Genomic DNA, 13624 nt, shown 5'->3' on the forward strand with positions numbered 1-13624 from the left:
GTAATTCTCCTGTCCCCCAATGTTTCAGAATCACTTCAGGTGGTGGAAACAGATAACTCATCAGTCCCTTTCTCTCTCTTTTCTCTTCACTCGAGAAAACTCTCACTGAGTTCAAGGAAAATCCTATGGTTTACTAGGGAGGAAGAGTTTTTTCAGGAGTGAAAATGGTGGCTCCTTCCTCCCTGTCAAGTCTCTTCCTCAGGATTTCCCCTTTGTCTCTTCAGGACTCTGCTCATCAGGCCTGAGATGCCCCCTGGTTGCGCATACCTGGCCTATGAAGGAGTATGGGGAAGGAATGGTTCCAAAGACCAGACTATGCTCACTCCGCCATCACCTCTGACACTATGCTGACTTCATGAGCGCTGGGTCAGAAGCTGTTTTCTTTACACCTCTAGGCCTTGCCTCGTGGCCTAAAAACGTCCCCATTTCTTATATCTCATAAATTTTGACAAAACCCTCATGGCCTAAATCTTCATTTCTCATAAGCCAAAGGGAGATACACCAGAATTCTGTCCCTCTGAGACTGCAGGACATCTCAGCTTCCATCAACATGAAATTTTGCACCAAATATAGTTACTGCAGTTCCACCTCACAATGAGTAACTGAAAGTTCAGACAACATCTCAGACTCTATACAGTTTCTGGCCAAGCTCATTTGGTTTGACAATGCTTTTACTCTATAAATCAGCTGTGAGAACACTTAGGATTCATATTATTTAGTCTTTTAATCAGTCTGTTATTATTTTCAATGTATTTACTAGACTTTAGTTTAATATTTCTGATAAACTTTGATGCAAAAATTCTCGATATAAGAGTGGCAAACCATATCCAGCAACATATCAAAAAGCTTATCCACCAAGATCAAGTCAGCTTCTTCCCTTTGGTGCAAGGCTGGTTCAACATACCCAAATCAATAAAAGTAATTCACCTTGTAAACAGAACTAAAGACAAAAACCCCATGATTATTTCAGTAAACTCAGAAAGGATCTTTGATAAAATTCAACATTCCTTTATGTTAAAAACCTCATGAAACTAGGTATTGATGGAACATATCTCAAAATAATAACAGCCATTTTTGACAAACCCACAGCCAATATCATATTGAATAGGCAAAAGCTGGAAGCAATCCATTTGAAATTCGGCACAAGGCAAGGATGCCCTCTCTCACCACTCCTATTCAATATAGTACTGGAAGTTCTGGCCAAGGCAATCAGGCAAGAGAAAAAAATAAAGCATATTCAAATAGTAAAAGAGGAAGTTGAACTGTCTTTGTTTGCAGATAACATGATCCTATATCTATAAAATCCCATCATCTCAGCCCAAAGATTATTAAACTTATAAGCAACTTCAGTAAAGTCTAAAGATACAAAATCAATATGCAAAAATCACAAGCAATCTTATACACCAACAATAGACAAGAAGAGAGCCAAATCACAAATGAGTTCCCATTTACAATTGCTGCAAAGTGTATAAAATACCTAGGAATACAGCTAACAAGGCAAGTGAAGGACCTCTTCAAGGAGAACTACAAACCACTACTCAAGGAAATAATAGAGGATACAAACAAATGGAAAAACATTCCATGCTCCTGGGTAAGAAGAATCAATATCATGAAAATGCCATTCTTCCCAAAGTAATTCATAGATTCAATGCTATTCCCATAAACTACCATGGACATTCTTTACAAAATTAGAAAAAACTACTTCAAAATTCATATGGAATGAAAAAAGGGCGCATATACCCAGGACAATCCTAAGCTAAAATAACAAAGTTAGAGGCATCATGCTACCTGACTTCAAACTATATTACAAGGCTACAGTAACCCAACAGCATGGTAGTGGTACAAAACAGACACATAGACCAATGGAATGGAATAGATATATCATAAATAAGATTGCACATCTACAACCATTTTATTTTTGATGAAAACAAGCAATGGGGGAAGGATTCCCTATTTAATAATAAATGGTGCTTCAAAAACTGGCTAGACATATGCAGAAAACTAAAACTGTACCCCTTCCTTATACCTTATACAAAAATGAACTGAAAACGGATTAAAGACTTAAATGTAAAACCCAAAACTGTAAAAAATCCAACCCCATATAAAAGTGGGCAAAAGCTGGGTACAGTGGCTCATGCCTGTAATCCCAGCAGTTTGGGAGGGTGAAGTGGGCAGATAACTTGAGGCCAGGAGTTCAAGATCAGCCTGGCCAAGCTGGTGAAACCACGTCTCTACTGAAAATACAATAAATTAGCCGGATGTAGTTGTGCGGGCCTGTAATCCCAACTACTCTGGAGCCTGAGAGAGAAGAATCACCTGAATCTAGGAGGCAGAGGTTGCAGTGACCCGAGATTGTGCCACTGAACTCCACCCTGAGTGACAGAGCAAGACTCTGTCTTAAAAAATTAAAAATTAAAAATTTCAAAAGTGGGCAAAGGACATGAACAGACACTTCTCAAAAGAACACATTTATGCAGCCAACAAACATGAAAAAAAAGCCCAACATTATTGATCATTAGAGAAATACAAATGAAAACCGCAGTGAGATACCATCTCATGCCAGTAGAATGGTGATTATTAAAAAGTCAAAAAACAACAGATGCTGGTGAGACTGTGGGGAAATAGGAACACTTTTACACTGTTTTTGCGAACGTAAGTTAGTTCAACCACTGTGGAAGACTGTGGTGATTTTTCAAAGACCTAGAATCAGAAATACCATTTGACCCAGCAATCCCATTACTGGGTATATACCCAAAGGAATATAAATTCTTGTATTATAAAGATACATGCATGCGTATGTTCATTGCAGCACCATTCACAATAGCAAAGACATAGAATCAACCCAAATGCCCATCAATGATAGACTGGATACGGAAACTGTGATACATATACACCATGGAATACTATGCAGCCATAAAAAGGAAAGAGATCATGTCCTTTGCAGGGACATGGATGAAGCTGGAAGTCATTATTCTCAGCAAACTAATGCAGGAACAGAAAACCAAATATACATGTTCTCACTTATAAGTGGGAGATGAACAATGAGAGAACATAAACACAGGGAGGGGACAACACACACTGGAGCCTGTCTGGGGGTGAGTGGGGAGGGAGTGCATCAGGATAAATAGCTAATGCATGTGGGCTGAATACCTAGGTGATGGGTTGATAGGTACAGCAAACCACCATGGCACACATTTACCTATGTAACAAACCTGCACATCCTGCACATGTATCCCAGAACTTAAAATGAAATAAAATAAAGTTTTAAAAAACTTTATTTTTTCTAACCTTCCAAAATGCAGGGATTACAGGCGTCAGCCACCATGCCTGGCCCAGTTTTAACATATCTGAACAAGATTTAAGACATCAGTTTGAAAAGAGCCCCTCTATGGCAGCAACATGAATTCTGTCAAACCTGAAGCAAGAACAAACATCAAATTTACGGTGAAGCTGGGGTACAAAAAATGGTGAAATAAATTATTCCTTATGAAAAGTCTATGGGAAAAATGACCTGAAGAATCAATCATTTACAAATGGATACCTTATTGTAAGAGGAGATAATACAATGTTGAAGATGAAGTCAACAGAGGAAGGACATCCATACTAATTTTTGAGAAAAAAAAATCGTTTGTATGCCCTAATTGAGGGAGATTGATGATTAACAAGAGATATTATAGCCAATACCACAGAGATCTCAATTAGTTCAGCTTACACAATACTGACTGTAACGTGAAAGTTGAGAAACTTTACATTTGATGAGTCCCAAATACCCTTGTGCCTAGATCAGCAGTGGACAAAAGCAGAGCTATTAGTGACTGTTTTGAGCAAGTGGAATCAAGATCCTGAAGCATTATTTTGAAGAATTTTAACAGGGAGTGAAACTGGCTTTATCAATAAGATCCTGAAGACAAAGCACAATTCAAGCAATGGCTACCAAGAGGTAGAAGTGGTCCAGTCAAAGCAAAAGCAAACTTCTCAAAAGCAAAAGCCATGGAGGTTTTGGGGATGCTCAAGTCATTTTGCTTGTTGACTTTCTGTAAGATCAAAGCACTATAACATCTGCTTACTAGGAGAGTTCCTAGAGAAAACTAGCAAATACTTTTGCAGAAAAGCGCCCTGTAAAGCTTCACTAGAGAGTCCCTCTGCACCACAACAACACTTCTTTTCCTTCCTCTCATCAAACATGGGTAATTTTGTAAGAGTTTTCGTGGGAAATTATTAGGCACCAACATTACAGTCCTGATTTGGTTTCTTCTGACTATTTTTTCCATAATCTTAAAATAACTGTAAAGGGCACCCATTTTTCTTTAGGTAATAATAGAAGACTGCATTGACACGGTTAAATTCCCATCACCCTCAGTTCTTTAGCAATGGACTGAATGGCTGGGATCATCCCTTAATGGAGTGTCTTGATCTCAGTAGAGCTTATATTGAGAAATAAAGTTTATATTTATATTTTTATTGTTAATTCCATTTTTCACTGACATTTTTAAATCCCTTCACAATTCACGTTTTTCTCAAAGGTATTTAAATTTAGAAATCATATCAAGTGTGAAATAAAGAAAATTATATAGACAGAGGGAGAACAGAATCTATAAATATGCATGTTTGTGTACATACATCCATATACATACATATGTGTGTGCATGCAGTAATTTTATTCTCCTAAAGCAATGCCTCTGCCTTCCACCCTCACTGCACATGTCCTAGTCCTGTGATGTCCCTGGAACTGAGCACCTGATTTCCTTCTCTGCCTCCCACATGAACAGGGAATAGAAATGGAAACCACGCTCTGTGGTTGCTGTTGTGAAAATCCATGTTCCCCACAGGCTGAGTTTGGCATCTTACATTCTACTTCCCATTGTAAAAAAGCAAGCAACAAACAAAAACTACAAAAGAAAAAATGAAATAGTTGAAAGTCTAGAGCCACAGAGTTTCCGGATCCACCCACCGCCCACGGTGACCTCCACAGCCCTCCAGGCCTGAGGACAGTTATGCCTGAACAGCCTGCCTCTTCACCATCCACGCAGGAAAGTGACTTTAAACTTCAATAGCTATTACTCTGTTCCACAAGGAACCAGGTCAACATTCAAAGTCAGTGGTCTGACAACTCTAAGCTTTGGCCAGAAAGTATTGGAAACCTTTAACGTGTAGTCGATGAAGCGGCCCGGCCCCACTGCACACAACACACTCAAAGGGACTCAAAGGAAGAGACTCAGGATCCACTGGGTGGAAGTGAGGACAGACCCAGAAACACAGGGGGTGGGAGGGGGTCAAACCAGGAAGGCTCAGGACCTGACCTCCTCCTAGGCCCTGCCCCTCCGGAACTCGCAGTTTTTTCTGACCCAGAAGGGATTTCACTGGTGGAAAAGAAGTTCAGTATTTCTGGTCCAGCCCAGTAAGCTGCTCCCGTTGACCAGCCTTCCACACCCCTGCAGACGTCACAATCCCTGCACCCACTAACCTGACAAGGGAGCTATGCATCACCTGGAGACAGTCCTAGGCCTGCACTCCTGTGATGGGGTCCAGGGTCTGTGTCCATTTCTGGTTAAAATTGCTGTAAGGCTGGTCGCTGTCTTGGCCTTCCCTGCTTCCTCTCTGTTCACTTCTCCCCTCCTCACTCCATGTGAAGTTTTTACTCAGGAGATGGATTATCACCCCTCTTGCAACATCAAGGACAGTGCCAGGACACCGCACCATCCTCTTGACCCTGGGATTCTGTAGACCTCAGTCTTCTCCTGAGGCCCCCTCCCTCCCTACCTCATTTTTTCCACACTTCTGGGGCTTGGGCCTGCTACACCTCAGGCTTCCTCTTCACAGTCACAGAGTGAGGGAGCCCCCTTCATCCTTGGGCTTTGGCCACAGCTCACCTGCTGCAGGACACTCAGCAGCTTTCAGTAGTTCTTCCAGACATCCAGTTGGAATTGGGAGTTCATGGAAGGAAAGCAGGAACCCAGAATTACACTGAATTCTAACACCAGGGCCCAGATTCCCCTTCTCCATGGGACACTAAGCTGCAAACACTACATAGGCACTTAATGCTCAGCTGTCCTTCTAACATCTGGTCCAATTGTGTCCCTCCTCCTTGGAATATCTCAGAAAATGTATCTCCACCTACAGTTGTTTGAAAGCATCATCCTATGTGATTCCAGACCATCAAGGGGTGCAATGGGTCCTCACCAGTATTTCCACTCTGCTTGGAAGACTTAGAAAATCCTGAGGCTGCTCAGAGGGTCAGATTCCCATCTCTGTGTTTCAGTAAAAGTTCAGTCTTCCCCGGACAAGTGAGGAGACAGAAAATGTCTATTCTCTGGCACATCTTTTGCAAGCAATGGCGGCTCCCAGGAATCAAAACTATGAACGAATATATTTTTGAGACTGGTCAAAAGAAGTGTCATCCTGCAATTTCAGGTAGGATGGAGTGGTTCTGCGGCTCCTGAGGTGATTTTGAAAAATCTTGACTCTCAGAAGGACCAAGGAGGACATTTCTGGCATTTCCAGACCAGGAAGAGTGACTGATGGACCTCCAGTGTTACTTCGGAAACTTTCTGTTGGACAGCTTTGTAATAAGAGGATCTTGCTTTGGCTTTCAGGCCTTCACATAGGTTGTTTAGATCATGGAAGTGTTTCTGCATTTCTGCATAGGCTCAGGATGCCTTCTCAAGTCGTCCCTGCAATTATGAGACAGTTGCTTTCTCCAGAGGTCACTTAGAATAATACAGGAGGCTTCACCCTCAAAGGGACACCAGACAATATAGCCACAGTCCAGCCAAGATTATCTGTATTTACTTACCTGTAAAGTAACACTCCTAGTTATCTCCATTAACTTGGATATCTTTCATGAATAGGGAAACTCTAGTGATTGTTATGTAACAGCTGCCACAAAAATTAACCAATAAAAACAAATGATAAATGAAAAATAATTAATAATCATGATAATGAATGCAATGACCTAAATAGTATGAATTTTAATACTGGTGACAATATGAATATAAGGATACAAAAATTAATGTGGAGCTTCCCCTAAATATATGAAAACTTCACAAACTGTGTCCTCCTTGTGTAATTTGGAGTCAGAATCAAAGAATTTCTCTATGAAATGTGTTCCATGATGGCAAACATCAAAAACAGGAGGTGAAAGAAAAGCAAGCCGCAGGAGGCCATGGGCTAATATGAACATTTGTGTGCAAACCTCTCTCATCAAGAACTACCAGCCAGAGGTGAAGGGACTGTGATTTGTGTCTTGCCCACCACTGGGCACACAAAAGCTTTCAGTAGTGCAACCAGATGGCTGGTTTGGCCTGGCTCCCTGCAAGGAAGACACGTCTCTGATCCCTACCAGCCCATCAGTCCTGGAACTCAGAATCCTACACGCAGTAAACATGAAGCTCCAATTCCATAGCTGACTTTACCTCCTTACTGTCCTTCTGCCATCTGGTGTTTCAGGTGCTCTCCAGATCTGGACTTCTTGGCTCCCCTACCTTTACCAAGTGAACTCAGGATGTATCATTCTCAGTCTTCTCCTGCCAGTCCAAAGTGAAACTCACCAATATAGGCATACCCTGGATGGGCTTCCTTGGAATATTTCGAAAACAATGAGCTTGCTCGGGGTTGGTGTGAGCTCTAGGATTAGAGTTACAGTCTCCCCTGGAAGCCTGAGAGGACTTAGAATAGTCCCAAAGGCCTAAGCAGTCCAATCTGTCCTGGAAACATCAGGAATGATATACTCGGTCTTCCTGAGGCTCCAAAACTTTTCTAAATAAACTCAGAGGTTACAGAACCATTTTTCTCTTGGGAACTGAAATGGAGTTATTTGCCTTCTGCCAGCATCTCACTTTTTTTTTCTCTAAGTTAGCTTTTGAGCCCAGAAGTAGATATTCCTTCTATTTGATTTACACAGGGAGCTTCCTAGAATGCCCGTGCCTCTGGATAGTTTCTGCATTCACTCAGGTATTGACAAAATGCTGCAGTTCTACTGAAAATCTCTGAGATGACCATTTGATCACCTGAGTAACTTTAGAATGTGTCTTCTATGGAAGCCCTGGAGCCTCCCTTCTGGTATTTCATACATTGCTGGTACCAAGTACCCAGGGTGAAACCCTCCATCAGACATTGTTGGCAATTCCAGTATGGAGATGACACTAACGTGATGGGGCTCAAGAATCAGATGGTAGAAGACCAGCTGGGAGGTGAAGTCTCAGTAGGCTAGGGGCTTAATGTTCGATGAACACCAGAATTCTAAGACTCAGGAGGTGGGTGTGGATGTGTCTGCCTAGTGCCTCTCATCTACAGCCTGGACCAGCTATTTCTTGGGGTGAACTACTGAAGGCTTTTGTACGACCTGTGTCAGGCAAGACTCTGGCCAGACCATTTGCCATAGTGCATTTGTAATGTATTTCCACATGGCACAGGTATCTCCACTTTTGCCCATGTTCTCATGTGGCTCAGAATTATTCTCCCTGCTGCCACTCTTCTTTGCCATCACAGAATATATTTCAAGATGTGGCCCTAAGCTTCTCCATCTAATCAATAACATGAGGGCTAGTATGGGAACATTGTCACAGGCTTACAGGAATATGTTCTTAAATATCTGCTTTTTTATTACTCTCTTCATTAAATTGACATTTGTATCATCACCATTATGATTGTTATTAATGTTATTATTATATTGGTACAGTTCTTTATCATGGATATATTTGTGGTCATTTTTATGCAATGTTGAATAACTGTTTCATGTTCCTGAAGACTGTTGAATTTGCTGAAGATGATTAAAAGACAACCTTAAAACATAAATACCACAGCAACCCCAGGACTCCTACTGTACTGCCTGGTGTCCTGTAGAAGAATGTGCTTCCTGAATTATTCTTTTATTTTTCAGGCAAGTACCTATTCATACCAGCATAGGAGACTGATGAAGTGCACCCTCATCTTGCCATGGGCTCAGAAAGAATTCATATATATGCTTTATGTGACAGCAACACTATGTGTAGGCCTGTGAGCCCTAGAATGCACTTTCTTTCACCAACTAGTGCACCTAACAGTTTTCTAAGTCAAATCCCCTCTCCATGCTTGGATAGGTCATGAATGGCTTTCTGTTACCCACCTAAGATGAAGGGATATTGCTAAATCAGGTTTGTGGCCAAGAAACTTTTACCTGGAGTGGCAGGAGAGGGCTTACCTGTTCACCAGAGTGTCTACAACATTTTCTTTTTTCTTTTATTTACTTATTTATTTTTATTTTTATTTTATTTTATTTTTTTTCAGATGGAGTCTCGCTCCGTCCCTCAGGCTGGAGTCCAGTGTCGCGATCTTGGCTCGCTGCAACCTCCAACTCCCAGGTTCAAGCGATTCTCCTGTGTCAGCCTCCTGAGTAGCTGGGATTACAGGTGCGTGTCACCACACCCGGCTAATTTTTGTAGTTTTAGTAGACAGGGGGTTTCACCATGTTAGCCAGACTGGTCTCAAACTCCTGACCTCATGATCCACCTGCCTTGGCCTCCCAAAGTGCTGGGATTACAGGCATAAGCCACCACACCTGGCCTCTGCAACATTTTCTAAGTCAGTGTAGAAGCTCTTTGAACCACCTTTTCAGTCAAAGAACTCATGAAAAAGTCCTCCAAGAACTTGTGACCTTCTGGAAATTGTCAAAATCTCTACAGGTGTCCAGAGTCATCTAGATCTGTATTGCAAGCCACTGACTGGGTTCTACCATTATTAAAGCAAGTGCCAAATATTCCATGCTCACCAAAAAAAAATCCAGAAGCCATGGTATTTAGCTTTTTCCATCTTTCTTGCCTCCTGCAGGTGGGAGAGTTCTGAGTATCATGCCCTCCTGCAGCCTCTGGAGGACATGCCAGTGCCTAGAGGTACCAGTAGAGAGGGGCCATGAAAGAGCAGATGACAGCCAGGTGGCTGGGAATGACATTGTCCTGGGGCTTATTGCTTGTCATGAACTCTGCCACTGGGCAACATGTGCAGGTGTGGACCCGTGCCTTCTCTGGATCCCTGCCCCATCAGCCAGCTGTCTTATCTCCTGAAAGCTGGTAGGTGTTGGTCAGCATGGTGTTCCAGGACCAGGGTTATATTAACATTCCCTCTTAGGCTGAAACACCAGAAGTTAACACAGGAGTCCCCAGGTGTGCACATACTAACCTCCAGATTATTTTTCTTCTCATTCTAGATGTTCATCCTTGCTTTTTGGGACTTGAAGTAAATCTACACAGCCAAATATTTATGCCTATTATCCACTTATGGAAAACTTATATGTCCCAAGTCCATAGGGTTAGTATTATTATCAGTATTAAAACCATTAGTACTAGTATCATGATGATCATTATTCCTGTTAATATACATCAATATTTTTATTACTGCCATTGTTAATATGGATTTTTCATGATTGTACAGCAATGAATACAGTTTATCCATTCACAAATGGTGTTCAGTTACCAAAGATGACTACAAGGCATGTTCTACAGACATATACACACACAGCTGTCCTGGAGGCCCAGCTTTGCCACCAATTGCTCTTTCATAAGATGAGATCACCCAATACCCACCAGTTTTTCAGGACTCGACCTGAGCTGGCTCAGCTAGACCTGGAAAAGTTTCTTATGCCCAAATGTACTTGGAAAAATTTAAAAGTCTCTTCAGAGACCCAGTAATAGATTTTGGCAGCTTCTAAGACCAGGGAGGGTTTCTTGGCCATTCAGAGCCATTCAAATATTCTGAGTAAACTCAAGGATCCAGAAACCCCACTTGCAGTCATGAAATACCAGTGAATGGCCTCTGTGAGTCTCTTCAAGGTTTTCAAAGATGACTGCCTGGGAAGGCTGAACAGGAAGTCACCCAAGCCCAACCTTCTGCAGGATGTTCTATATCAGCCAGGGACCCAGTGAATTGCCATTGAACAGAAGGGAGGAACAGAGACAGCATGCCCGAGCTTCTGGAAACATTCTAAGTGTCCTTGTTGGCCCAGAAAAGACTGGTGCTACCATATGAGGCACAGACTTGGCAACCTACCTACTCCAGGAACCACAGAAGGTTTAAAGGTTCCCAGGAAGTCCCAGGAAGGGCAGCCATGGCCCTTTAGAGCCATCAGATTTTATTCTAAGTCTACATGGGAGACAGTGCTCTTAGCTTCATAAAAACACCAGTGGAGGTGCTAACACTTGCCCCAGTATCCAGTCTTTTCTACCTCATCTCAGAGCCAGGCAGCCACTATTTCCCAAAGCTGCTGTGCAATGAAAGGGGAATATTCTAGGTGCTCTCCTGTGCCCACGAAATTCTGTGGCTGCGCTGAAAGGCAGGAGATGTCCTCCGGAATTCTCTTCGGAAATCTGACAACACTGGTCAAGATTAAAGAAGCTCAATTCAACGTCATACAAAACCAATCCCACCCCCCGAAAAAAAATGCATAGTGAGACAAAATGATGAACACACCTGCTAATAATCATAAATGACAATAATAACAACAATGATGATCTTAGTGATAATGCCACCAACACTGTTAATGGCAATAACAATAAACCTGAGGTAATGAGTGTTAGGGTCCCGATTCACCGATGTGAAGGATGGCGACAATTTCTGGCCTCACAGAAATAAAGGAAAAGTAAACACCTGGAGGAGGAGGAGGTGAACCTGGAGCTGCCGCCGGCCTCTGGGCGCTCCTTGGTGGAAGGAGTGGGACTTGGTCCTGAGTCTGCCCCGGATCCACCTACACCACAACCCCGGAGTCCCAGTCCCTGGATGGGCTCAGTCCCACCCAGGCCAGACGCCCCGGAGCCCCGTAGCCCGGGTCCTCAAGCCCTCGCTGCCGCCGCTTCTCCCGGAGCCGGCCTCCCCCGCGCGCCACCTCAGCCTCTGCGGGGCTCTGGGAGGGCAGCGCCGAGGATGCTCCAGGCCCAGCGGTGGCATCCGGCCTCAGGCGGATACTGACGCCCTGAGGGCGCGGAATAGGGCAGCCTGCACAGGGCCCGCCGTCTCAGGCCTCGCAAAAAGAGCGGCCTCTCCAACCCCCCTACCGGAACCTCCCCGGAGGCCCCAGCCCCAAAGCCAGGGCGATGGCGCCTCCCTGACCATGGGTGAAGAAAACTCAGGTCCTCCCTGGAGACCCGGCCCGCCGCGGGAGGCAGAGCGCGCATGCGCCCTGCATGGCCGGAACGATGGGTTTCATTGCCCTCTGCCGGCCATGAGGTGGCAGCACAGGACGTTTGGTCTTAGCGGTGGACCTGAGTCTGAATCACTGAAATTCAGGTGTGGATTATTCAGTACTTTTCTTTTGGAAGATCAAATGGAAATTGAGTATGATATCTTGTGCTTTAATTAAAGAAGATGGAAATAAAGAAGCAAATTCAAGAGTCAGTATACAAAAGTCGATTGATTCCCTCTATGTGGAGGGAAGACGAGCTTGAATAAGAGAAGCATTCTGTGTTACACTTTAATAATGGCTGGAGATCTGCCACCATGCATTTGTCAAATCCCATAGAATTTCACAGCACAAATAGTATATCTTAATGGGGCTCAGGAGTACATATAAGGTCAGCCACAGTTTGTGGGTAAATTACATATTTAATTAAATAGATTAAACAATAAATAATGATATGAGCTCTGCCTGGACACAGTCCTTGCCTCTCCAACCAGTTTGCCAAGGGCTTGAATTTCTTGCTCATTATCCTCACACTTGACATAAAGCCTGGCTGCAGAGTAAAATCAATTACTCGTGGAGATTTTTTAATATGATGATGTGTCAATTTCAACCATGGATAAAGCCATTTAGCCTTAGTAAGGCCGATCGTATTAAGATTGTGCCTGTTTGGCAAAATTTCAAGTCATCCCACTTGATATTCAGGAAACATTTTCTCTTGAGTTTTAGGTTCAGTGGTGAGGCTCCTTCACGGAGAATACATTTTCCAATTCTGAGGACAAGGCAGAGGAGGGCCTCTCTGTGAGAACTTTCATTTTGCTTCGGGAAAAGTACATTGAATCAAATATAGGAAAGGCTTGCAAGGTGGCTGACAGGTTCGGCTGTTTTATCATGCTGGTGTTTTATCTTCTGGACTGCAGTAAAAGGAGCACAGCTGTGTCTGTCTCTGTGTAATAACTCAGGACTCACCTGAATAAAATGTGGGGTGTCATGAGATGAACTGCTACTTCCAGTTAGAGAGGCTCCAGGGACAAAATTTCAAGAGCCTTCTGAGGGATAGAAGAGAAGAGCTGCCTTATTCTCTGATCCCAGGTAACTGCTCAGAGACAGAGGCAAGAGCTGGGGATACCCAAATGCATATACTAGGGGTCTTTGATACAGCCTCCATTTCCCTGCTAAATCTATGCAATGACACACTGAGAAATCTAGCAAGTGGGGTTGAAGTTCCCTGGTGTGTCAACTCGAGGGTTGGATGGAAACAAGTGGTTTTGGTGGACGTTGAAGTAAAGGGAGGTGAGCTGTGAGGAAAGAGCTGTTGAAGACTGGGGAGACTCAGAAGTTGGGGTAGAATCTCGACCAAGAATCTCACCCAAGGAGTGCAGATGCAAATCAATTTGTTAGGGCTGCATAAATGAAACAAGGGCTTCACCAACATACTAAGTTTTTTCAACAACAGATTGTATTCTTTCAATATTTGTAAGT

At 43.2% G+C, this 13624-nt stretch overlaps 1 protein-coding gene across 5 annotated transcripts in view; it reads right to left on the reverse strand.

Annotated features, from left to right (window-relative positions):
- Positions 1 to 5889, reverse strand: part of LOC117977895 (uncharacterized) — a 196460-nt gene extending 190571 nt beyond the window's left edge. For 3 of the 5 annotated variants that reach the window (XM_063607052.1, XM_063607054.1, XM_063607047.1), the window contains exon 1: positions 3289 to 3344. In XM_063607052.1, the coding sequence (XP_063463122.1) occupies positions 3289 to 3325 (37 nt within the window). In that variant the 5' untranslated portion in view covers positions 3326 to 3344. Of the gene's footprint in view, positions 1 to 3288; positions 3345 to 5464; positions 5717 to 5760 lie in introns of those variants that run through there. The other 2 variants (XR_010113090.1, XR_010113091.1) reach the window with 2 other exon arrangements.
- Positions 5890 to 13624: the final 7735 nt, after the last annotated feature.

Source organism: Pan paniscus, chromosome 7 (genome assembly GCF_029289425.2).
Source record: "Pan paniscus chromosome 7, NHGRI_mPanPan1-v2.0_pri, whole genome shotgun sequence".
Taxonomy (NCBI): domain Eukaryota; kingdom Metazoa; phylum Chordata; class Mammalia; order Primates; family Hominidae; genus Pan; species Pan paniscus.